At 46.1% G+C, this 24,705-nt stretch overlaps 1 protein-coding gene across 1 annotated transcript in view; it reads right to left on the bottom strand.

Moving 5' to 3' along the window:
- Positions 1 to 23,779, bottom strand: part of LOC137525937 (tapasin-related protein-like) — a 35,839-nt gene extending 12,060 nt beyond the window's left edge. Inside the window, exon 1 of the mRNA XM_068247145.1 lies at positions 23,714 to 23,779. Within this exon, the coding sequence (XP_068103246.1) occupies positions 23,714 to 23,759 (46 nt within the window). The 5' untranslated portion in view covers positions 23,760 to 23,779. The remainder of the gene's footprint in view (positions 1 to 23,713) is intronic.
- Positions 23,780 to 24,705: the final 926 nt, after the last annotated feature.

Below are 24,705 nucleotides of genomic sequence, written 5' to 3'. Positions count from 1 at the left end.
CAGCAGCTCGCCCTACTCTCACTAACGCAGGCAGCACACGAGTGACCGTAATGGCCGCCGCTGCCTGCCTTATATAAGGGGGGGTGGGGCTCCAGGGGCTAGTGTAGCCTAATTGGCTACACTGGGCCTGCTGACTGTGATGTAGAGGGTCAAAGTTGACCCTCCATGTGCATTATGGGGCGAACCGAACTTCCGCAAAGGTTCGCCTGCGGGACGCGAACGCGAACCACTGAAGTTCGCATGGAACCGTTCGCAGGCGAACCGTTCGGCCCAACTCTAGTCCTATATCACCCCCCATCTGCTCCAACTTCACTCTTCCTGGACAACCTGGCCTCCTGGCTCCCCCACATCCTGTCATCTGACCTCCCCACCATCATACTCGGGGATTTCAACTTACCTATCGATGAGCCTATCTCCACTGCTGCCAAGCAGCTACTCTCCCTCACCAAATCCCTTGGTCTCTCTCAGCACACAAATTCCACCACCCACCGCGCTGGTCATACTCTTGACCTCATATTCTCAAAGTCCACCTCCCTCAGCAACCTGGACATCGCACCTTTCCCCATCTCTGACCATCACCTCCTCACCTTCACCATCTCCCCACCAACAACTTCTCTCCCCACCCCTCAGCCTGGTCGATGGCAGAGAGACCTACGTAATCTCAGCCCAAATATCCTAGCAAGTCCCCTTCTCTCCCTCTCCTCCCACCTACTTACCCTAACATGCCCCAATGAAGCGGCTGCACATTATAACCTTGCCCTCTCATCTGCTTTAGATCAAGCTGCCCCCTCAATCTTCCGCCCTATCAATCCCCCCAACCCCCAACCCTGGCACAACACCCACACACGTAACCTCAGGAAAGAAACTCGAGCAGCCGAACGGAAATGGAGGAAATCACATCTCAATTCTGACTTCCTAGATTACAAGGCCAAACTGTTACTGTTCCACACTGCCGTCTCTGAGGCTAAACAAAGGTACTTTGCAGCACTGATTGGAACCCAAGCTTCCAACCCTCGACAGCTTTTTGCTACCTTCAATTCCCTCCTCAACCCCACTCCTCCCCCTCCCAGCTCCTCCCTCTCAGCCAACGGCTTTGCCAACCACTTCACCACTAAAATTGCAACAATACGCAATGAAATTTCCCTCCTCCATCCCTCCCTTCCCAATGCCTCTCAGGTTGTCCCCTTGCCTTCCCTCCCAGCTGCTCCCCTATCTCATCCACCCCTCGCCTCTTTTGCTCCTGCCACCATTGATGAAGTCAGCCTGCTGCTAGTGGCTTCTCCCCCCCACATCCTCTCCCTGTGATCCGGTACCCGCGAATACTCTTCGTCCCCACTTCCCTGACCTGGCCCCAGTCCTCACCTCCTTGTTCAATCTCCCCCTTTCCACAGGCATCTTCCCCAAAGCATTCAAACAGGCCACTGTACTTCCCCTGCTGAAAAAACCCTCACTCGACCCATCCCTACCATCAAACTACCGCCCAATCTCCCTCCTTCCCTATGCTTCTAAACTCCTCGAACGCCTAGTCCACCAGCGCATTACCCAATACATCAACACCAATACCCTACTTGACCCCCTACAGTCTGGATTCCGACCTGCACACTCAACTGAAACAGCCCTTGCCAAGGTGGTCAACAACCTTACCCTTGCCAAGGCCAAAGGCAGTTATTCCATCCAGCTCCTCCTTGACCTCTCTGCAGCATTTGACACTGTTGACCACTCCTTCCTCCTACAATCACTACAGTCCATGGGCATCCATGGTCTTGCCTTGGCCTGGATCTCCTCCTACCTATCCAATTGCTCCTTCACCACTTCCTTCAATGGCTCCTCCTCAACCCCTGCCCCCCTCTCAGTTGGGGCCCCCCAGGGCTCTGTTCTAGGCCCCCTTTTCTCCATATACACTTCCTCAATTGGTAAGCTTATCTCCTCCCTGGGCTTCAACTACCACCTTTATGCAGATGACACTCAGATTTACCTCCATACCCCCGATCTCTCATCCACCACCATAAACAAGGTCTCCTCGTGTCTCTCAGCAATTTCCTCCTGGATGTCGGCTAGGTTCCTAAAGCTTAACCTAGACAAAACTGAGCTCCTGATCTTTCCACCCCATGCTGCTGCACCCCTCCCAGATTTCCACCTCACAATCGACAACACAACTATTCTCCCTACCTCCCAGGCCCGCTGTCTGGGTGTCACCTTGGACTCTGACCTCTCCTTCATCCCACGCCCTCCAAACCCACCTTTTTATGATGGCCTACCCACCTCCTACCACACAGTAACTCTCTAAGGAATATTTAACAGCCCACCTAGTGTTTCCAACCCTCCCTTTAGATTGTAAGCCTCTGGCAGGCCCCCCCCCCACTATATCCCAAAAGGTCTTGGTCTTATGTACATAGGGACATGCCTTGCATCCACCACACCTATACATTCCCTTAATGGCGGTTTTATTCAACCATGTAGTTGAGGCTGAACTTTTTTTATATTCACTATTCACCAGCATGTCCTTTAGGTTTGTAGATCGTCTGGCCGTTATCTTAGGGAGAGGGTCTATTATCTCTGCAATTTCCGATGATTCCGTCAGTATGTGCCAATGGCGATCCAACATTTGATGTAATTTTTCCCAGTGGGCCCCATACGTAGTAATCAGTCTAATCTTACTGCCATGTACCCTCGTACCTCCATCGTCCCGAGGGTTCTCCCCCTCTTTCCCAGTTCTTCCTTTATTAAGTAACTCCTCTCTGTTTCTTCCCCATGCTCTTTTTAAAGCTCTTCGCAATATTTTATGCGAGTAGCCTCGTTCTCGGAATCGGCTGTACATCTCCCGAGATTATTTTCTGAAATTGTCATCAGATGAACAATTTCTACGCAATCAAATGAATTGCCCATAAGGGATGCCTCTTTTTAAATGGTCAGGGTGTCTTGCAGCATGGAGGATACTGTTTCCAGCCGTCGGTTTTCAAAAGGACGAGGTTTTGATCATTTCTCCCTCTATTGTGAGCACTAGGTCCAAGAAAGACAGATTTTCACTACTAAAATGATACGTCAGTCTTATATTTTTCTTGGAACTACTGATACGCCTCACAAATCGTTCCAATTCGTCGATTCCCTTCCTCCATATTACAAGCACATCATCTATATAGCGCACCTATAGTGCGACTCCATCCATATAGTCAGGGTCTTAATAGACCACTTGTCGCTCCCAAAGACCAAGATAGAGGCAGGCATACTTAGGAGCGCATGCCGCCCCCATTGAGGTGCCCTGTATTTGTCTATAGTACTGACCTGCGAATGAGAAACAGTTGTTTCCTAAAATTAAGTGCATTGCTTCAACAAGAAATGCATTGTGAGCGTATGCACATGGATAGTGCTCATACGTATAGAACTCCAAAGCTTTTAGTCCCTCCCGGGGAGGAATGGATGTATACAACGATTCCACATCAATGCTCACCAGGAGGGACCCAGCTGGAGCCCTAAAGTCTGCCAGTACTCGTAGGACATCACCCGTATCGAGAATGAAAGAGGGGAGTGACATGACAATAGGCTTCAACCTGACATCCACATACTGGCCCAGACGTTCCGTTGGTCCACCATTGCCAGACACTATCGGGCGTCCCAGAGGGGGGAATACTTGTTTATGAATTTTAGGTATGAGGTATAGAGTGGGTTCACTATATTCATCCACCTTTAGATATTCCCATTCAATTTGATCCAACACCCCCGTATATAGGGCCTCATCTAATAGGTCATTTACCTTATGTTTCCCTTGTGGAAAGGAATCCTCTGCCAGTTTTTGGCATGCTGATGCATCGCTTAGGTGCCGACTCGCTTCCATTATGTAGTCTTTTTCATTCAACAAGACGATATTACCACCTTTGTCGCTAGGCTTGATGATAATTCCCGGCGTCTTTTTCAATTCATTTAATGCTTTAAAATCCTCGGGTCTCAGATTAAAGATAGATCTAGGAGCCGACCAATCCTGGCTTCGAAGATCCCTTTCCACTGCCTCTAAAAATACTGAGAGGTATTTATTCTGCTTAATGGGTGGGATGTATATTGATTTTTTTTCGAAAATTTGTACTGGCAGGGAATTGCTCCTGTTCACCAGGAGGCGTGTGGGGGAGCAGGTCATCTGGGTGGTCATTTGCCTTATCCCACAATTATTCAAGGTTCAAAAGGGCCTCTCTTTCCTGTAACAATAAACCCGTGTACTCCTGGTGACTCGCTATTCCATCATTTTTATCACCAAATGTGAGTTTAAAGAGACTCCGTAACAAAAATTGTATCCTGTTTTTTTATCATCCTACAAGTTCCAAAAGCTATTCTAATGTGTTCTAGCTTACTGCAGCACTTTCCACTATCACTGTCTCTGTAATAAATCAATGTATCTTTCCCCTGTCAGACTTGTCGGCTTGTGCCTGGAAGGCTGCCAAGTTCTTCAGTGTTGTGGTTCTGCTATGAACTCCCCCTTCCAGGCCCCTCTATGCACACTGCCTGTGTATTATTTAGATTAGGGCAGCTTCTCTCTTCTCTCTTATATTTTACAAGCTGGATAAATCGTCCTCTGAGCTGGCTGGGCTTTCACATACTGAGGAATTACAGACAAGGGCAAAGCTGTTTGCAGGAAGAAAAGAGCAGCCTGAAACTTCAGTGCATGGGGGAAAGAAACACACAAATGATCTCTTGAGATTCAAAAGGAAGGGTGTATACAGCCTGCTTGAGTATGGATGTATTTTCTATGTGTGGACATACTGTACATCAACCTGCTTCCTGTTTTGGTGGCCATTTTGTTTGTTTATAAACAAAACTTTTTTAAACGGTTTTTAACCACTTTTAATGCGGCGAGGAGCGGCGAAATTGTGACAGAGGGTAATAGGAGATGTCCCCTAACGCACTGGTATGCTTACTTTTGTGCGATTTTAACAATACAGATTCTCTTTAAGCATAATTTTCCTCACAAACATGTATATATCTTTGTAGATGTTAAGGTGAAGATGAGAGCCCTTTCTCCAAAACCTCAATGTGGGATTTCTTCAAGGCAAAAATCAGACAAATTTACCACCACACCTGTCGACCCAACCACCTCATCTACCTCCGCTTCTGAGGCTAACCCCTATTGTCTCCATCTCTTCCTCCTCCCTCTTCTCCAAACTGTCCGAATTTGAATCCGGTGTCTGATCGTTTTTTGGCTGTTTAGCCTTTTTGGATTTTTGAGATTGTTTCCCCTTTGGAGGGTATTTATTGGCTCGATTTTTCCCTTTTCGTGTGTTGTCAATGACCACATCACGTCCAGAGAATTTCACCAGCTTTTTACTGCTAGCTGAGGATTCCACTGATGTATCAGTTGCACATCCTGAGGCTTTAGTCCCTGTGCCCTCTCCTGCATTCCTTCTCCTACTCCTAGATTTGCCCTTATTTTTATTCTGATTCCTTGGATTCAGAGCATCATCTGAGTCCCATGCTGCTAAATCCTTTTGGAATTGTAACGATCGGTGAGCACAGAGAGGATCTGATTACCGGTGATCTGCAGTATCACGGGGAATACAGATGTATACCAGATTATATGTGATCTGCAGTATCACCGATAATCCGATATACTAGCTAACCTCTGTTCACCTGAGTAGAGTGTAGTGTTTGGTGTAACAGTAACACAGAGGACTAAGCCTCAGTGCAGCAAGGAGTACTGCACAGATTCCTTCCGCAGACCTGAGCTCTCCAAGATGGGAGGAGTCAGACTGACAGACTGGAAGGCAGAACTGAAAGTGACACTCTGGAGGAGGTGTCACTGACAGGATGGGGAACCACCTCCAACAGTGAGGTCGGTTCTCGAGGTCGGACAAGCCAGGTCGTACACACACGGACAGATAAGGTACAGTATCGTAAAGCAAAAGCGGAGTCAAGGTACAGGCAGGGTTCGGCAACAGGATATCAGAAATATCGAGGTACAAGATCAGGAGGCAGAAACAGAGTCTAAGGACGAGCCGGGGTTCGGCAACAGAGTATCAGAAATATCGAGGTACAGGATCAAAGTTACAAGAGGATAGTCAGGCAGGCAAATAGGTCATAACAGATAATTACAATCAAACTAGTACTTTAACTATCAAAAGAATCTAGCTAAGTGTAGGATTACAGCTCCAGCTGGTCCCGGCACACTTGTGGATGTGACTACGGATCTGGGTGCTTCCACGTATGTGATCGCAATGCCAGACAAAGAGCAAGTGAACAGCCCGCAGTATATATACACGGAGGCTTCTCCAGCACCTCCCTAAGTGCTGGACCAATCAGGAGGGGAGCCAGGGTCAGCTGACCAACCTGGTCAGCTGACTCATCTCTGGCTGGCATAAATGTTCTGCCTCAATGCGCGCGCGTGCGTCATTCTTAATCCAGAGGGACTACGAGTCCCAGCCACAGCAGCCCCGCTCTGCGGTGTCTCCGCAGCGGGGGTATGCGCACTAACCGCCGCGTCCATCGCGGCGGTTTCTCCGCTCTCATTGGGTCCCTGCACGGAGACAGCCGCCTCGTGCTGAGAGGAGACGGATGCCTCTCCGTGTGCAGCAACACTGCGTGCAGAAAGAGCCGCCTGCTGCTGGCTCCTGGCGGCGGCTCTTCTGCGTTTATTTACAGTACCCCCCCCCCTGAGGAGTGGACTCCGGACAGCTCCCTCTGGGCTTTTCTGGATGTAAAGCATAAAACTCCCTCACTAACTCATCCGCATGCATTCGGTTCCCAGGTACCCATTGCCTCTCCTCAATGCCATACCCTTTCCAATGTACGAGATATTGCACCGAGTTTTGTACCATGCGTGAATCTAATATCTTTTCCACTTCATACTCAGGTTGGGCATCTACCAACACGGGAGGAGGAGGAGTGGGACCCACCTGGACTGCTGGTTTAAGAAGGGACAAGTGGAAGGACCTTACCCCCCGCATGCTGGTGGGAAGGTCAACGGTATAAGTAACATTATTAATCTTTTTTACTACCGGAAATGGACCGACAAACCTGGGGCCCAATTTATCTGAGGGCTGTTTCAGGGCCAAATGACGTGTGGACACCCAAACCAAGTCTCCTGGCTGGAAGCTCCACTCTACTGAACGTTTCTTGTCAGCTTGACCCTTCTGAGTAAGAAACGCCTTTTGTAAACTATCTCTCACCGTACGCCAAATGTCTTTAAAAGACCTCTGCCAGGCCTCCAGAGCTGGAAACGGGGTGGAGGCCACTGGCAACGGTGAAAACTTGGGCAATCTACCAGACACAACCTGGAATGGAGAGAATCCGGTGGAAGAGCTTTTTTTAAATTGTTTTGTGCGAACCCCGCGAAGGGCAGAAATTTGACTCAGTCGCTCTGTGCCTCCGCAACATAGCACCTCAAAAATTGCTCCAATGACTGGTTGATTCTCTCCGTCTGCCCATTGGTCTGTGGGTGGTAGCCCAATGAAAATGACAGCTTCATGCCCATTTGTTGGCAGAATGCCCTCCAGAATCTAGAAACGAACTGGACTCCCCGATCCGACACTATGTTTTCCGGAATGCCGTGCAGCCGGAACACGTGTAATAAACAGGTCAGCCAAGTCCTGGGCCGAAGGGAGTCCTTTCAAGGGCACGAAATGGGCCATTTTGCTGAAGCGGTCGACTACCACCCAAATGACCGACATACCTTCTGACTTAGGAAGTTCACCCACAAAATCCATGGACAAATGAGTCCATGGCTCACTCGGGGTGGGTAAAGGCTGCAAGGTACCCACAGGTGCCAGCCGGGAGGGTTTACTCTTGGCACAAATCGCACATTCCCTCACGTATTCCTTGCAATCTGCTGCCAAGGACGGCCACCAGGCACATCTGGCTACCAGATCCTGTGTTCTAGATGCCCCAGGATGCCCAGCATTTTTATGTGCATGGAACATCTCTAGAACCTGGAGACGGAACGGTAGTGGAATGAACAGCACCCCTGCGGGCTTCCCTTCCGGGATGTCTTGTTGAAAGGGGATTAAAGTCCCCTTCCAATCCTCCCAAGTCTCAGTTGCGGCCAGTACCAACCTTTGGGACATAATAGTCTCTGGAATGGAGGGCTGTGCTGTCTCTGACTCGAAGCACCGGGATAAATGATCCGCCTTGACATTTTTGCTACCCGGGGTGTACGTAATAATGAAAGAGAACCTGGAGAAAAATAATGACCAACGAGCCTGACAAGGGCTCAACCTCTTAGCCCCCTCAATGTACTCTAGGTTCTTGTGGTCAGTGTAGACTGTGACCGTATGCTCCGCTCCCTCTAACCAATGTCGCCATTCCTAGAAAGCTAACTTAATGGCTAAAAGCTCTCTGTTGCCAATATCGTAGTTTCTTTCCGCAGGGGAGAACCTACGGGAGAAGTAAGCACAGGGGTGCATTCTACCCTGCAAGCCAGATCGCTGAGACAGCACAGCCCCCACCCCGACTTCCGAGGCATCCACCTCAACAATAAATGGAAAAGATGTATCCACATGTCTGAGGATGGGTGCAGAACAAAATAGGCCCTTCAGGGTGGCAAAAGCCTGTAACGCCTCAGGAGACCAGTGAGTGTGGTATCTGCCCCTTTCTTGGTGAGACTGGTAAGTGGCGAAATGACCGTAGAGTACCCCTTTATGAACCTCCTATAATAATAGTTGGCGAAGCCAAGAAACCGCTGAAGAGATTTCAAGCCTACCGGCTGAGGCCATTCCAGAACAGCGGAGACCTTGGCAGGATCCATAGACAGGCCTGTGGTTGAAATTATGTACCCCAGGAAGGCGACAGATGTTACTTCGAAGATACACTTTTCTATTTTTGCGTACAATCAGAGAGATTGTTGGAGAAAATAAGAATATCGTCTAGGTAGACTAGAACAAATTTCCCCAACACCTCTCTGAAGACCTCGTTGATGAGTTCCTGGAAAACGGCCGGGGCATTACATAACCCGAAGGGCATCACCAGGTACTCGTAATGCCCGTCCGGTGTATTAAAGGCCGTTTTCCACTCATCGCCCTTTCTTATGCGTACCAGGTTGTACGCACCCCGTAATTCCAGCTTAGAAAAGATCTGGGCGCCCGTGATCTGAGTGAACAAATAGTCTATCAGGGGTAGCGGATAGCGATTTTTTACTGTAATTTTGTTGAGACCGCGGTAATCGATGCAAGGCCGCAGGCCTCCGTCTTTCTTTTTTACGAAAAAGAAGCCTGCCCCAGCAGACGACCGGGATGGGCGAATGAAACCTTTGGCCAGATTCTCCCTGATGTACTCTTGCATAGCCACTTTTTCGGGTCCCGACAAATTGTACAAATGACCCCGGGGGGGTACACAACCAGAACGGAGATCAATGGGACAATCGAAAGGGCGATGTGGAGGTAATATATCGGCTGCTTTGGGGCAGAATACATCCGAATATTCAGCATACTGGTCTTTTACACCTCCCACCTGAACTCTGGTTTGCCCCAATGTTAACTTCCCCAAACACTGCTGAAAACAATGAGGAGACCAGGAGGTTAACTGACCCGTGGCCCAGTCTATTTGTGGTGAATGGATCTGCAACCACGGCATGCCTAAGATAATAGTGGAGGTTGACATGTGTAACACAAAAAATTGTAACTGTTTCCCATGCAATACCCCTATGGTGAGCTTCACCACCGAAATCTGCGACAGAGCACGATTCCGTTGCAGAGGGAATCGTCCACTGCTGTGACCTGAATGGGGGGTCTCACGGGAGTGAGTGGAAGACCCAACTCCTGAGCAAATTCGAAATTCATAAAATTAGCCGCTGAGCCAGAGTCAATAAAAGCTTCAGTGGATACAGATTTATCCTCCCATGTAACTGTACAAGGGAGAAGCAATTTTTTCTCTTTAAGGGGTGAAATTTGTGTGCCCAGGGTGTCACCCCCCACTACTCCTAGGAAAACTCGTTTCTCAACCTGTTAGGGCAGTTTCGCACCCTATGCCCTGCTGCTGCACAATACATGCACAGCTGTTCCGTCATCCTCCGCCTTCGCTCCACCTGGGTCAATTTCGATCGACCAATCTGCATTGGTTCGGGTGGAGGCAAGGCTGGAGGGGATGAGACAGAGGGAGACGGTGTTACTAAGGGTGCAGCAGAGGGTGCCGCATAGGATGTCACCCTTACATGGTGACTGCCTCGAATTTGCCTCTGATGGCGTAATCGACGGTCGACTCGGATGGCCGATGTGATGGCCTCATCGACTGTCCTGGGTTCGGGCAAAGTTAACATTAAATCGGAGACCTCCTCCGACAACCCAGACAAGAAGTAATCCATCAGGGCAAAATTATCAAATCTGGCAGTGACTGACCATCTGCGGAATTCTGCTGCGTAATCCTCGACTGAGCCTCTGCCTTGCCGCAAAAGTTTGAGCTTACGCTCAGAGGTAGCCGCAAGGTCAGGGTCATCGTATATCACGACCATGGCCTAAAAAATTCCTCTACCGAAGTTAGAGCAGTATCAGTGGGAGGCAGATTGTATGCCCAGGTCTGGGAGTCACCGGTTAACAATGTTTTAATAAAAATGACAACACTCTACTCCTAAAATTCCGGAAGTCAGACTTGTGGCCGGAAAATTTATCAGGTACAGGCATACAGATGTCATCACTAGGAGAGGATCGCACTGAATCAACTGACGTCTGAAGGGTTTGCACAGAGCCTTTTAGTGCATCAATTAAGGCTTTGTTCTGGCCCAGTGCTTGATGGATGGTATCCACCGAAGTGGCAAGCACAGTCAGAGGGTCAGCGCGTGCGTCCATCAGTATTGTGGTCTGGCGTTCTGTAACGATCGGTGAGCACAGAGAGGATCTGATTACCGGTGATCTGCAGTTTCACGGGGAATACAGATGTATACCAGATTATATGTGATCTGCAGTATCACCGATAATCCGATATACTAGCTAACCTCTGTTCACCTGAGTAGAGTGTAGTTTTTGGTGTAACAGTAACACAGAGGACTAAGCCTCAGTGCAGCGCAGCAAGGAGTACTGCACAGATTCCTTCCGCAGACCTGAGCTCTCCAAGACGGGAGGAGTCAGACTGACAGTAGGAAGGCAGAACTGAAAGTGAAACTCTGGAGGAGGTGTCACTGACAGGACGGGGAACCACCTCCAACAGTGAGGTCGGTTCTCGAGGTCGGACAAGCCAGGTCGTACACACACGGACAGATAAGGTACAGTATCGTAAAGCAAAGGCGGAGTCAAGGTACAGGCAGGGTTCGGCAACAGGATATCAGAAATATCGAGGTACAAGATCAGGAGGCAAAAACAGAGTCTAAGGACGAGCCGGGGTTCGGCAACAGAGTATCAGAAATATCGAGGTACAGGATCAAAGTTACAAGAGGATAGTCAGGCAGGCAAATAGGTCATAACAGATAATCACTATCAAACTAGTACTTTAGCTATCAAAAGAATCTAGCTAAGTGTAGGATTACAGCTCCAGCTGGTCCTGGCACACTTGCGGATCTGACTACGGATCTGGGTGCTTCCACGTATGTGATCGCAACGCCGCAGTATATATACACGCAGTATATATACACGGAGGCTTCTCCAGCACCTCCCTAAGTGCTGGACCAATCAGGAGGGGAGCCAGGGTCAGCTGACTCATCTCTGGCTGGCATAAATGTTCTGCCTCAATGCGCGCGTCATTCTTAATCCAGAGGGACTACGAGTCCCAGCCACAGCAGCCCCGCTCTGCGGTGTCTCCGCAGCGGGGGTATGCGCACTAACCGCCGCGTCCAACGCGGCGGTTTCTCCACTCTCATTGGGTCCCTGCACGGAGACAGCCGCCTCGTGCTGAGAGGAGACGGATGCCTCTCCGTGTGCAGCAACACTGCGTGCAGAAAGAGCCGCCTGCCGCTGGCTCCTGGCGGCGGCTCTTCCGCGTTTATTTACAGGAATTTATTACGTTTTTGACGTTTAATTGCTGCCTGTTTACGTTCTATTGAATGTTTTAATGTATCATTTAACCCATTGAATGCCTCATGATTACTATAATCATCCAATGCAACTGCACTCTGCTATTTCCTATGAGATTTCATCTAGTTGTAATCTTTCCTCATCTGCAATCATCTTAAGAACCTCCAAATCCCGTGCCAGAGATCTCTCCTTCCATTTTGTCACAAATCGATCTGTTAATAAGTTTTCAGCTGGCATCACCCGGTCTAATAGGCTATCCGGTATCACACCCGCCTTATAATATGACTCCAATAACGATACGTTCCACTTTCGCTTTAACTGCTTATGGAGCAATGCACAATGTTGTTTAAATAGTGTTTTTAATTCAAACACATCCTCTTTCTCATTTGACTGTGAGTGTCTGGCAAAAGTTGCTTCAATCTCCTCATCCACGTCTTTTGAGATTATATACGCCATGTTTGGCAGAACTCCCCAGCAGACAAGCGAGGTAGGAACACTTAGGAAGGAGGGAGCAATTGGGCCAGGCTGGAGGCAATTGATATAGTGGGGGATAACACAATAAAACAAAGCACACGTGTTTACTAAAATCCAATACTAAAAATCTATGTCAGATACTTTTGCTACATACAGCTTGTGTGAATATTCATCGGGGTGTGTGCTTAATGCCAATGGACAGTATATCCAATAATAACATATCTTAAGAAATAAAATACAGCATACCTCCCAACATGAGAGCAATAAACCTATTCTCATCCAGCCTCCTGGTATAACTTTTGTAAAGTAACATATCACCCAAATGAACATATAGAGAGAGAAAGAAATGGCAGGGTTCTCGATACGTTAGACCAGATAGTTCAAAATTTATTCCATTATAAATGAATAACACACTTGCTTGATTGCAGGCAAAAATCAGCATTTTCTAAAACCAGCTAAAATCACTTGCTGGAGCTGCAGCACCCAGTGGATATGCTACACATTAGCTATTCCTAACTAAGCTATGATGCAGCTACTTCATAGAACACTATAAGCTCCCCATAGGGGGCATGAAGTCCACCTGCACAGCAGCGATCAGCATAGGTTAGTGCATAAGCCCCAAGGGAGAATTAATAAGTTTACCATGTCTTTCTATATTTAGAAAATTAAATATTATGCTAAAATTCGTGACAGCAGCAAACTTCTACTGTTATGGTAAACTTAAAATGTCAGATTGATAAAGCATTTTTATTCAAAAGATTATAATTTATATTACACTGCCACCTGCCGGTTTTTATAATCTTTATTAAGTTAATACATTTTTAGCACAACTTTATAAATCAGATGCGCCTGATGAGTCACGAGGGAGTGACGAAACTGGTCGAGCGGGGGATTGGACGCACTAGGAACTAAGCAGCGGCGGTTGGGAACGCTGACACGGAGGACCGTCATCTAGCCCGGCTTGGCAAGGGGAAGAGCCCATGATAAAAACTCTGTGCCCTTAACCTTCCTGGCGGTAAGCCAGAGCTGAGCTCGGGCTATGCCGCGCAGGAAGATATCTCAGCCACTGGTGGGGCGATTTGCTCAGTTTAAAATGCTGTACGCGCAGCTAGCACTTTGCTAGCCGCGCGTACAGCTCGATCGCCGCCGCTCTTCGGCGATCACCCGCACGCAGCGGCGCAAGAGGGCCCCCCCTCACCAGAGCCCTGCACTGCCCGGACCAATGAGTTCCGGGCAGCGCTATGGGCTGGATCGGAGGCGTCTGACGTCAGGACGTCGGCTGACGTCCATGACGTCATTCCGATCATCGCCATGGCGACAGAAGAAGCCAAACAGGGGAGCGCGTTATATACGCGTTCCCCTGTTTGCTATTGATGCCAGCGACAATCGCACTAGAGGGACACATGCGCCCTCTAGTGGTGTTTCATGTAGCTACCACTCTGGTAGCTTTACATGAAACAAAAAAAAAATAAATAAAAAAAAAAAGGACTTTTGCCTAAGTGGCAAAAAAAATGAACCGCCAGGGAGGTTAATACTACTGGTGATATGTGAGTGTATATTTTTAATAAAGTTTTAGTGTTTTTAAAACTGTATTACACTATGAGAGGCTTCTGAGGTACTGGACATATAATCTGGGCAACTGAACCTGGAAACGTAATGAATATCAAACAGGACCAGGACCTGAAGTACTGGGGTACCCTGGAAGTGTGCGCTGAATGACCAGTCTGATAGTGGTCACATTGTGTCCGGTGAGTGCGCTCTATATTGCTGTTATCTGGTGGCAGAACAACAGAAGATTTAAGCACTAGTATTTGGACATTTGAACTGGGACTTTTGTGGTGCATCTATTGTGTATGTGGAGATGTGCGCTGGACTATATTTATAGATAATTTATGGAGTAATGCTGTACTCAGGTTAAAGCGCACTCTGTTTTTGTGTAATTCATGTGTTCATTAGCCAGCGCACTTTGAATATTCAATTAATGTACAGTGCCTAGCACACAAATAACTAGGCTGTGTTCCTTATTTTCTTTCTCTCAGACAGGAAGTGACTACAATGTGGCCCTCACTGATAAGAAATTGCAACTATAAAACACTTTCCTAGCAGAAAATGGCTTCTGAGGGCAAGAAAGAGATAAAAATGGGAATTTCTTATCAATGAGGGTCACACTATAGTCACTTCCTGTCTGAGTCAGGACTGAGTCAGCCACTTACATACCTGAGATTTAACTCTTTCAGGCAGAGAAAGAAAAAAAGGAACATGGCATAGTTATTTGTGTGCTAGGCACTATACATACACATGTCTATCTCACCATGTCACATGTCACTTCGGGTATCCTTTAAATAAGGAATTTGTAAAACAATACATATTATGGTTATTTTAAATGTCAGGTATTCAATACCAGATAAAGAGTGACATACGGACATTTCACCCAATCAGGACCAGAGAATGAAACCCATAGCACATCACATCCAGACCAAATCTCTCCTGAAAGACACTACTATAAGCCAGAAGCTATCTTCCTACATGTGGTTCTAGATGTATAGGTTCTTGACACCGACACCCCTGTGGACCCCTTGGAGTACTGGGTCAAGCACCTGGATATCTGGAGCGAGCTGGCGCAATACGACCTGGAAGTGCTGTCCTGCCCACCTTCCAGCGTGATGTCAGAAAGGTGCTTCAGTGCGGCCGGTGGCGTGGTCACTGAGAAGCGCTCTTGTCTGTTCAGCCAGTCTGTGGACAGACTGACTTTTTAAAAAATGAACCAGGCTTGGACGGTTGGTGAGTTCCTGGCCCCTGTTGTTGGCAAGAGGGGGAAATGAAGTGGCTGAGTGGGAATCACTACGCCTGCTTCAACACCCTTTACCACCACAACCTCTTGACTCCATCTTGATTAAGCCAGGTTCTAATTTTTTTCACAGCCGTGGTACCAACAATAGCTGTGTAATTTTTTAATTAGTTTTGGGAAGGCAGTACGACCGCTCCCTGGAACCTCTCCTAATTTTTTTACTGTGCCGTGGTACCTACAAGTGCCATGGTGAACTATCTAAACACAATTGCTGTGTAATTTTTTTGGAGGTGTCTGTGCTGTCCCAGTTGTGGAGAGGCCCCAACTGCGGCAGTACGACCGCTTCCTGGAACCTAGTAGTCCTGAATTGACAATGACAGCCTTTTTTTTTGGGGGGGGGGGGATTTTAAGTCCCCATATCATCAATTAGTATTTCCCTTTTCAAAATAATGATGCTACATGCCTCATATACCCTAAAAAAAACAATTTTAAAGCAATTTAAAGGCCACTTCTGGGTTTCAATCCGGATATCCAAATCCGGTCGGATACTAGGGTCGGATATCTGACCCGGATTCGGATTGGAAATTTCTGGATTCGGATAGCCGACCCGGATCGGATAGAGGGGTATCCGAGCAGCACTGATTATAAAGGCCTGATCATATGGAATACTGTCAGAAGGAAACGCTACTTGGAACCGTTCATATTTTATATAAATGCTGTATGATAAGCAAATACAATTTTTACATATAATCAAATACTGAGTGCTCAGATTCTTTTCAAGGTATACCGTCAATCTATAATTATTGTTATAGAGGGTTCAGACCCCGCTATGCTGGATTTATATGATAGCAATGCTTTAAGGGTTGGTCCTTTACTGAGTTAGCAATCATGCAAAAGGCAAGAACCGCTCAGGTGTTTCATAGCTGGTGCCCAACAGTTCATTGTTATCTTGAAAAATACTTTGTATTGTGGAAGCATAGACCATAGTTTTCTATTGCGATAAGAATAGAAAAAGTACTTATACACACATGCATAGAGTTGAATATGCATATGAAGCATCCAAAATCTAAATCTTAGATTATTTTATCTAATTTTAATGTTTTCTTGAGGCCCCCATTGGTTCAGGCAAATTATTTTTTGTGATCCTAAAGCTACAGCTTGATTTGTGTTATATTTGTTTCCTTTGTCAAAACTTAACTGGGACATATTGATCATTGTACCATAGATGATTGATCATATTTCAGCAGTTCGATCTCACTGTCTACAACTCAAGTTTTGTATTGCTCAATGCAGTAAAAACCCAATGGAAAACTCGACCAGATCTAACTGCTGCCTGCGCCCATCCAATTTTCCTCCCGTGATCGATGAGATAAACAATGAACATGTCTGATCAAATTTCAACCCAAATCAGTTTAACATTGATCAGCATGACCTTATCTTAAGAAATCACCACCAGATTTGATGTCTTTATTAAATATTATGTATGTTTCATCTTATTATTTACTCAAGTACTGCAATACTGCAAGCCTAGAAGTGAGGTGGTTTGTTGAAATGGGAACCATATACCCAATTGAAAAGAACAAATGTATAGCTGTGGTATATAATATCCAGATTGTTCTGGGCTTAGTAGTTTTTTTATTGTATGTTTTTATCTCCTTCATACAGGCTTTCCCTGCTATATGGAAGTCTGCAGGTTGATGTGGATGCTCCAGTGAATTGTAGCTTGAGTTTGAGTATAGTGTATGTCCAGCTTTTGGCTTGGTAAGTCAGGTCCAGTCTGTATGGAGTTAATAATGCCCAACGCTGAAGTAGGAAGAGCTCTGCTCTGCTATTCTGAAAACAGATAAGATGGCAAGGAGGAAGGGAGGCGAAGCAGGTAATTAACCTGCCTGGCGTTCTGATTCCCGCAGCCGCACGTTTTTTGCCCAAATTTTTTTTAAAATTTATCATGTAGCTCGCCTAGCGCTAGCGCTAGCCTAGCTCGTCCAGAACGCCAGGGAGGTTAATGTGCTGGTGGCTGGCTGGCATAGACGGCAATGTGAATTGCAACTATAGTGGCACCCAGCATATAATTTGGGCGCTGGCAGGGCCGGCTCTGCCGTATGGGCAAAGGGGGCTATTGCCACAGAGCCCTAGCATATGTAGAGGCTCCCCAAGTGTCTGCTAGTGTTGCTCTCCACGGCCTCCTGATCACGGGTAACCTGTGATCATAAGCTATTTGTCCTGATCACGAGGTCAGATTCTGAATTGATTGATTGATCCAAAATGATTGCCTCTTGATAATGGATTCAGTTCCGAATGCACTTCTGATCGTGGTCCAAATCTGCCGTGATTATAACCTGAAAACCCGCTGACTTTAGCAGTTAATAGTAAAGCCCCCTTACATGATATAAACACCATTTTTACAGGATATGTTAAGTAGTTTTCAAAAAAACCTTATAGAAAATCGATTTTAAAATTTCAAAGGAAAATAGTATACATTTAAATGCGGTAAATGACGGTTAATGTATTTGCCCCATTTACATGTATACTTTTTTTTTCCTTTGAAACTTCCTTTGAAACTTTAAAATTGATTTTCTCAAAAACTATAAGGTCTTTTTTAAATATGTTCTACTTAACATATCTGGCAAATTTGGTGTTTATATCAAGTAAGGGGGCTTTGCTATTAGCTGCTAAAGTCAGAGGGTTTTGGCGGTTTTTAATCACAAATACTTTTTTCATTTTAAATTTTCTCAAACACTATTAAGTCTTCTTGAAAAATGTTTTTTTTTAAGTTGTAGCCCCTGATGATCACCTTTATAATCTATGCAATTTTGGTGATTGTAGCATGTATGGGGGCTTTGCTATTAATGTTAAAGTCAAATCCGTGATCACGGATTCTACATGTAATCACGGCTAAAATCAATCAAATTTGGAGTCGAATTTGGAGCTCCGATTCAAATCCCGATCACGGTGTATCCGGATTTCGATTCTGCCGTGGCCGGATTTACTCAACTTTATGATTGGGGGGTATCCGAGCATCACTGGTGTCTGCTTCCACCCCACTAAATTATCTACCTCTCCCCCACGGCATTACGGAGGCAGTGGTGACAGGCACACACTCACCTCCACTTTAGTGTTGGTGCTCTGCCCTTCCTACTTCTCGGTTTGGGCTCTAGTGCCTGTTGTGAGAGACAGGAAGTGCAGAGCAGCAACACTACAGAGAAGACAGGCAGGACTTCCAGCGCCTGGAACTCAGACTAGGTGAGTGTGCGCTTGTTACCCCTGCCTCCGTAACACTGTGGTGGGGGACTTTAGGAGCACCTCTGCATACTATACTGGGGCGAGGAGAGTGGGTGTTGAGGGAGCCCCCAGGCAAGTTTTGTCCCGGAGTTCCATTTTAGCAAGCTGGCTGTGGCGGGTTTAGTGGAAATAGGTGCTTGGCTGTGCCATAGCCAAGTCTCAAGAGGTTAACTCCGGTGCCGTAACCACATGTGGGTGCACAGCTATAGTATAGCTGAGCACCAGCAATATTGGAGGGCACAGAGTAGGAGCAAAAGAGGGTAACTTACCAGATGCTACTTCGGGGGGTAAGTTAGTCTAATGTGAACAGTAAGGCCTTATTTCTACTTGAGAGTAGTGTTAGGAGAAGGAGGGTGAGGGTAGGGTTAGGAGTGGGTAGGGGGAGATTAGTGTTAGGAGTGTGTGTGTGTGTTGGGATGGGGGGATGACGGGCGTTGAGTTTGCAGTTGTTACATCACTGTTGGTGGAAACTTGAGTTGGTTTGAGGAGGTATTAGCCTTTGTCATAGTCAATCTATTACAGACAGTTGTCTACTTACACACTACTCAAGTTACGATACAAACAAAGTTGTATGTTTCTTGTTAAAGTATTGTATAAACTGTTATGTAAGTAGCTTAAAACTAGAGATGAGCGTAATGACCTAATTACGATTTTGCGAAATTTCGCGTAATTAGTGTAATTACGATTATGGCCGTAAGTACATAATCGTAATGAAGAAGGATTTCGCGAAATTTCGCGTAAGCGTAATTTTCGCGTAATTTTCGCATTAGTCGTATCATGCCGTAATTTCGCATTAAACGCTACCGTAATTTCGCGTTAAACCGTAACGCTCCGTATAATATAAAAAAGCCGCCGACTTTAAGGGTTAATAGCAAAGCCCCCTTAAATGCTAAGAGCCTCAAATTTGGAGAATATATTAAGGAGATCAGGAGGAATAAGAGGAAAAATTTTTTTTTCAAAAAGACCTTATAGTTTTTGAGAAAATCGATTTTTAAGTTTCAAGGGCGAAAATGTCTTTTAAATGCGGAAAATGTCAGTTTTTTTTGCACAGGTAACAATAGTGTATTATTTTCATAGATTCCCCCAAGTGGGAAGAGTTTTACTTACTTCGTTCTGAGTGTGGGAAATATAAAAAAAAAAAAAGGACGTGGGGTCCCCCCTCCCAGACCTCTTTAACCCCTTTGTCCCCCATGCAGGCTGGGATAGCCAGAATGCGGAGCACCGGCCGCGTGGGGCTCCGCACCCTGACTATACCAGCCCGCATGGTCCATGGATTGGGGGGTCTCGGAAGGGGAGGGGCAGCCAAGCTTTCCCCTCCCCCTCCGAGCCCTTGTCCAATCCAAGGACAAGGGGCTCTTCTCCACCTCCGATGGGCGGTGGAGGTGGAGGCCGCGATTTCCTGGGTGGGGGGTTCATGGTGGAATCTGGGAGTCCCCTTTAAAAAGGGGTCCCCCAGATGCCCACCCCCCTCCCAGGAGAAATGAGTATAGAGGTACTTGTAGTACCCCTTACCCATTTCCTTTAAGAGTTAAAAGTAAATAAACACACAAACACATAGAAAAAGTATTTTAATTGAACAAAAAACATAACCAGGAAAAAAGTCCTTTAATATTCTTAATTAACCATTAATACTTACCTGTCCCTTTAAATAAATGATCCCACGCAATATCCTCGGAAATGTTCTATCAGTTACAATGTAACAAAGTTATTATGTAACAACTTTGTTACATTGTAACTACGCCGCACCCGACGCCACTCGCCGCTCAGCCGCCGCATACGCGTCCGTGCAGGACGCTAAGTCCCCGCAGCTCCCGCTGTCCACCCCGCCCACATCTGTCACCCACATGGCACCCACATGTGGGTGACATGTGGGTGACATGTGGGAGAGGCGGGGAGGGCAGCGGAGCCGGCGGGGACTTAGCGTCCTGCACGGACCCGACAGAGCTCTGAGCTATATAGCTCAGAGCTCTGAGAAGCATCTTTGTATTTGGGCTCCAAGGAGCCCCATTGGTCCTTAGCAGACCAATGGGGTTCCTTCAAATCAGAAGGAACCCCATTGGTCTGCTAAGGACCAATGGGGCTCCTTGGAGCCCAAATACAAAGATGCTTTCGAGAGCTCTGAGCTATAGCTCAGAGCTCTGTTGGGTCCTGCAGCGCAGACGCAGCGGCGGCGGCGGCGGTGAGTGACGTCGGGTGCGGCGTAGTTACAATGTAACAAAGTTGTTATATTGTAATAACTTTGTTACATTGTAACTGATAGAACATTTCCGAGGATATTGCGTGGGATCATTTATTTAAAGGGACAGGTAAGTATTAATGGTTAATTAAGAATATTAAAGGACTTTTTTCCTGGTTATGTTTTTTGTTCAATTAAAATACTTTTTCTATGTGTTTGTGTGTTTATTTACTTTTAACTCTTAAAGGAAATGGGTAAGGGGTACTACAAGTACCTCTATACTCATTTCTCCTGGGAGGGGGGTGGGCATCTGGGGGACCCCTTTTTAAAGGGGGCTCCCAGATTCCACCATGAACCCCCCACCCAGGAAATCGCGGCCTCCACCTCCACCGCCCATCGGAGGTGGAGAAGAGCCCCTTGTCCTTGGATTGGACAAGGGCTCGGAGGGGGAGGGGAAAGCTTGGCTGCCCCTCCCCTTCCGAGACCCCCCAATCCATGGACCATGTGGGCTGGTATAGTCAGGGTGCGGAGCCCCACGCGGCCGGTGCTCCGCATTCTGGCTATCCCAGCCTGCATGGGGGACAAGGGGTTAAAGAGGTCTGGGAGGGGGGACCCCACGTCGTTTTTTTTTTTATATTTCCCACACTCAGAACGAAGTAAGTAAAACTCTTCCCACTTGGGGGAATCTATGAAAATAATACACTATTGTTACCTGTGCAAAAAAAAACTGACATTTTCCGCATTTAAAAGACATTTTTGCTCTTGAAACTTAAAAATCGATTTTCTCAAAAACTATAAGGTGTTTTTGAAAAAAAATGTTTTCCTCTTATTCCCACTGATCCCCTTAATATACCCTGGGAATTTGGTGTTCCTAAACTTTAAGCAGGCTTTGCTATTAACCGTTAAAGTCGGCGGGTTTTTAAATGTATACATTTTTACTTTGAAACTTTAACATCGATTTTCTCAAAAACTATAAGGTCTTTTTGAAAAAAAAAATTTTCCTCTTATTCCTCCTGATCTCCTTAATATATTCTCCAAATTTGAGGCTCTTAGCATTTAAGGGGGCTTTGCTATTAACCCTTAAAGTCGGCGGCTTTTTTATATTATACGGAGCGTTACGGTTTAACGCGAAATTACGGCATGAACGAAACGCGAAATTTCGCATTGAAAATTACGCTTACGGTATTTTCAATTACGATTTTAATGGCAATTTCGCTACGCTAATTTCGCATCGTAATCGCAAATTTCGCATGCGTAATTATAGTAATGCGAAATTACGAAAATTTCAGCTCAACTCTACTTAAAACACTTTAAAATTACATTGAAAACAACTAAAAAACAAAGGGTATACTCAAATGTCAAATCCAGAGTTGCTTGAAAGAAAATCATTTATCTATGTTTCACCATATATAACACAGGACTAAACTTATAGGGGGTACTCTGCAACCAGGGATGTAACAATAGACCCTGCAAGGGATGCTGCTGCAGGGGGACCCAGAAGCTGCAGTGGGGCCTGGGGGGGGGGGTTGAGTTTATTTTCCCTCTCCTGGGAGACTGACAACTAAGGGCACGGAGAGAAAAAAAACATTATGCCCTCTGCACAATTATTCTAATGACTGCGTCTGCTCAGCCACTAGAATCATACAAAGTTTTGCAGACAAAGATTTGTAGACAGTCCCTATTCAGTGTGCAGCAGGCTCTTGTGTACACCACTGCTCTACCCCAGCCTCTCTTACCCAAGTGCCGTGTACTGTAGTGATGCTGGAGAAGTCTGCAGAGTCAGTTCTGCTCCATCAGAGGTGGACAGAGTGAGTGTTGTAAGCTTAGGCTGGGAACATACTCATCTGTCGGTTTTCTGTATGCGTTTCCTGCACACCCTGTGTGTCTGCATGTGTGAAAACATAGTTACATAGTTACTTTGGTTGAAAAAAGACATCCGTCCATCAAGTCCAACCAGAAAAAATAAATAATAAATAAATAAACCCCAACCTGAACCTGCACATATGCCAGTTGATTCAAGCGAAGGTGAAAAACCTTACAAGGCCTGGGCCAATTAGCCTTAAGGCTGCGTCCACACTAGGTCCGGAAACGTATCCGTGGCTGCGTTTTTCAAACCTGATGAAAAACGGAGTCCCGGATACTAATGTTGAAAATAGCAGCCAGCCTCACCCAAGTAAAAAACGGATCTGTCTGCGTTTGCGGGGATCCGTTTTCAAAACCTGAACGGAAGGTCCAGACCTGCTGCATTTTCACGCAACGGATCAGGACCACGGATACACGCAGGGGTAGTGAAAGCAATGAGAAAACGCATCTCCAGCTCCACAGGCAAAAAACGGATGTGAAAACGGATAGCCTGAGCTTTATGATTGGCCCAAAAAATCCTCCCACTCCTTCCTAATGATAGAGACGTTTTCTGTCAGGGAAAAACCTGAACGGAAACTGATGCAAAACTGATGCACTTTCATCAGTTTGCAGTACGGTGGTACTTCCCCTAATCTTCCCCGGATCCGGACTGCAGTGTCCGTCCTGCAACTGTGTCTAGTGTGGACCTAGCCTTAAAGAGAAAAATTCCTTCCTGACTCCAGATGGTAGTCAGACATGCATGTTTTATCACAGAAGCTAATGTAATTGATAGAGAAAATGTGTGCAGTGCTTCACTTCTGTCTGTTTTTATCAGCTGGGGAAATCACATTCAAGTGTGCACTAGCCACCTCTGAAAAACATTGGTACTCAGTGTACCTGTGCAGAAAGCAAGGGGGGTGTCATCCAAAGTTTTGCCCAAGGATTTCTAGTTATGTCCCTGTCCACAACCACCATCTCTAGGGAATAATAGTGAGAAACTTCTGCACTTTAGAAATTTTTTTGTCCCGTATGGCTGTATGTTATAAACAACTCTGTAGATCTGTATGAGAGAGTCACATGATGTGGCAGACAGTGTTACGCTCCCAGTCTTGTGACAGCACAGAGCAGCAGGCGAGAGGAGTATTGTGCTGTCTGGTGACATGTCAACGGTATACTGGGATTATAAATCTCCCCTTCACTCAGAATGTCACATAAAAGTGATAATAGGTGAATACTTACAAGCCTGGAGCAGCGTCAGAAGCAGGAGACCTCTGAGAGCAGCCATGGTCGCTTTGTCTCTGGGCTGTAAACTTTATCCCAATCATACAACACTGCACAGGAGAACCTCTCATTCCAATTCTATTTCACTTTCATTTCCTTTACTCCACACCATAAGGAAGAATTTTTATTATTTTGTATCTCTACAGCACCAACATCTTCCGTAGCAAGTAAAGAACAAATATTGGGGAACATATTATACAGTGGTGTGAAAAACTATTTGGCCCCTTCCTGATTTCTTATTCTTTTGCATGTTTGTCACACTTAAATGTTTCTGCTCATCAAAAACCGTTACCTATTAGTTAAAGATAACATAATTGAACACAAAATGCAGTTTTAAATGATGGTTTTTATTATTTAGTGAGAAAAAAAACCTCAAAACCTACATGGCCCTGTGTGAAAAAGAAATTGCCCCCTGAACCTAATAACTGGTTGGGCCACCCTTAGCAGCAATAACTGCAATCAAGCATTTGCGATAACTTGCAACGAGTCTTTTACAGAACTCTGGAGGAATTTTGGCCCACTCATCTTTGCAGAATTGTTGTAATTCAGCTTTATTTGAGGGTTTTCTAGCATGAACTGCCTTTTAAGGTCATGCCACAACATCTCAATAGGATTCAGGTCAGGGCTTTGACTAGCCCACTCCAAAGTCTTCATTTTGTTTTTCTTCAGCCATTCAGAGGTGGATTTGCTGGTGTCTTTTGGGTCATTGTCCTGCTGCAGCAACCAAGATCGCTTCAGCTTGAGTTGACGAACAGATGGCCGGACATTCTCCTTCAGGATTTTTTGGTAGACAGTAGAATTTATGGTTCCATCTATCACAGCAAGCCTTCCAGGTCCTGAAGCAGCAAAACAACCCCAGACCATCACACTACCACCACCATATTTTACTGTTGGTATGATGTTCTTTTGCTGAAATGCTGTGTTACTTCTACGACAGACTTAACAGGACA

Source organism: Hyperolius riggenbachi, chromosome 7, assembly GCF_040937935.1.
Source record: "Hyperolius riggenbachi isolate aHypRig1 chromosome 7, aHypRig1.pri, whole genome shotgun sequence".
Taxonomy (NCBI): domain Eukaryota; kingdom Metazoa; phylum Chordata; class Amphibia; order Anura; family Hyperoliidae; genus Hyperolius; species Hyperolius riggenbachi.
The sequence above is the reverse complement of the archived record's forward strand: the minus strand, read 5'-3'. Positions and strand labels throughout refer to the sequence as shown.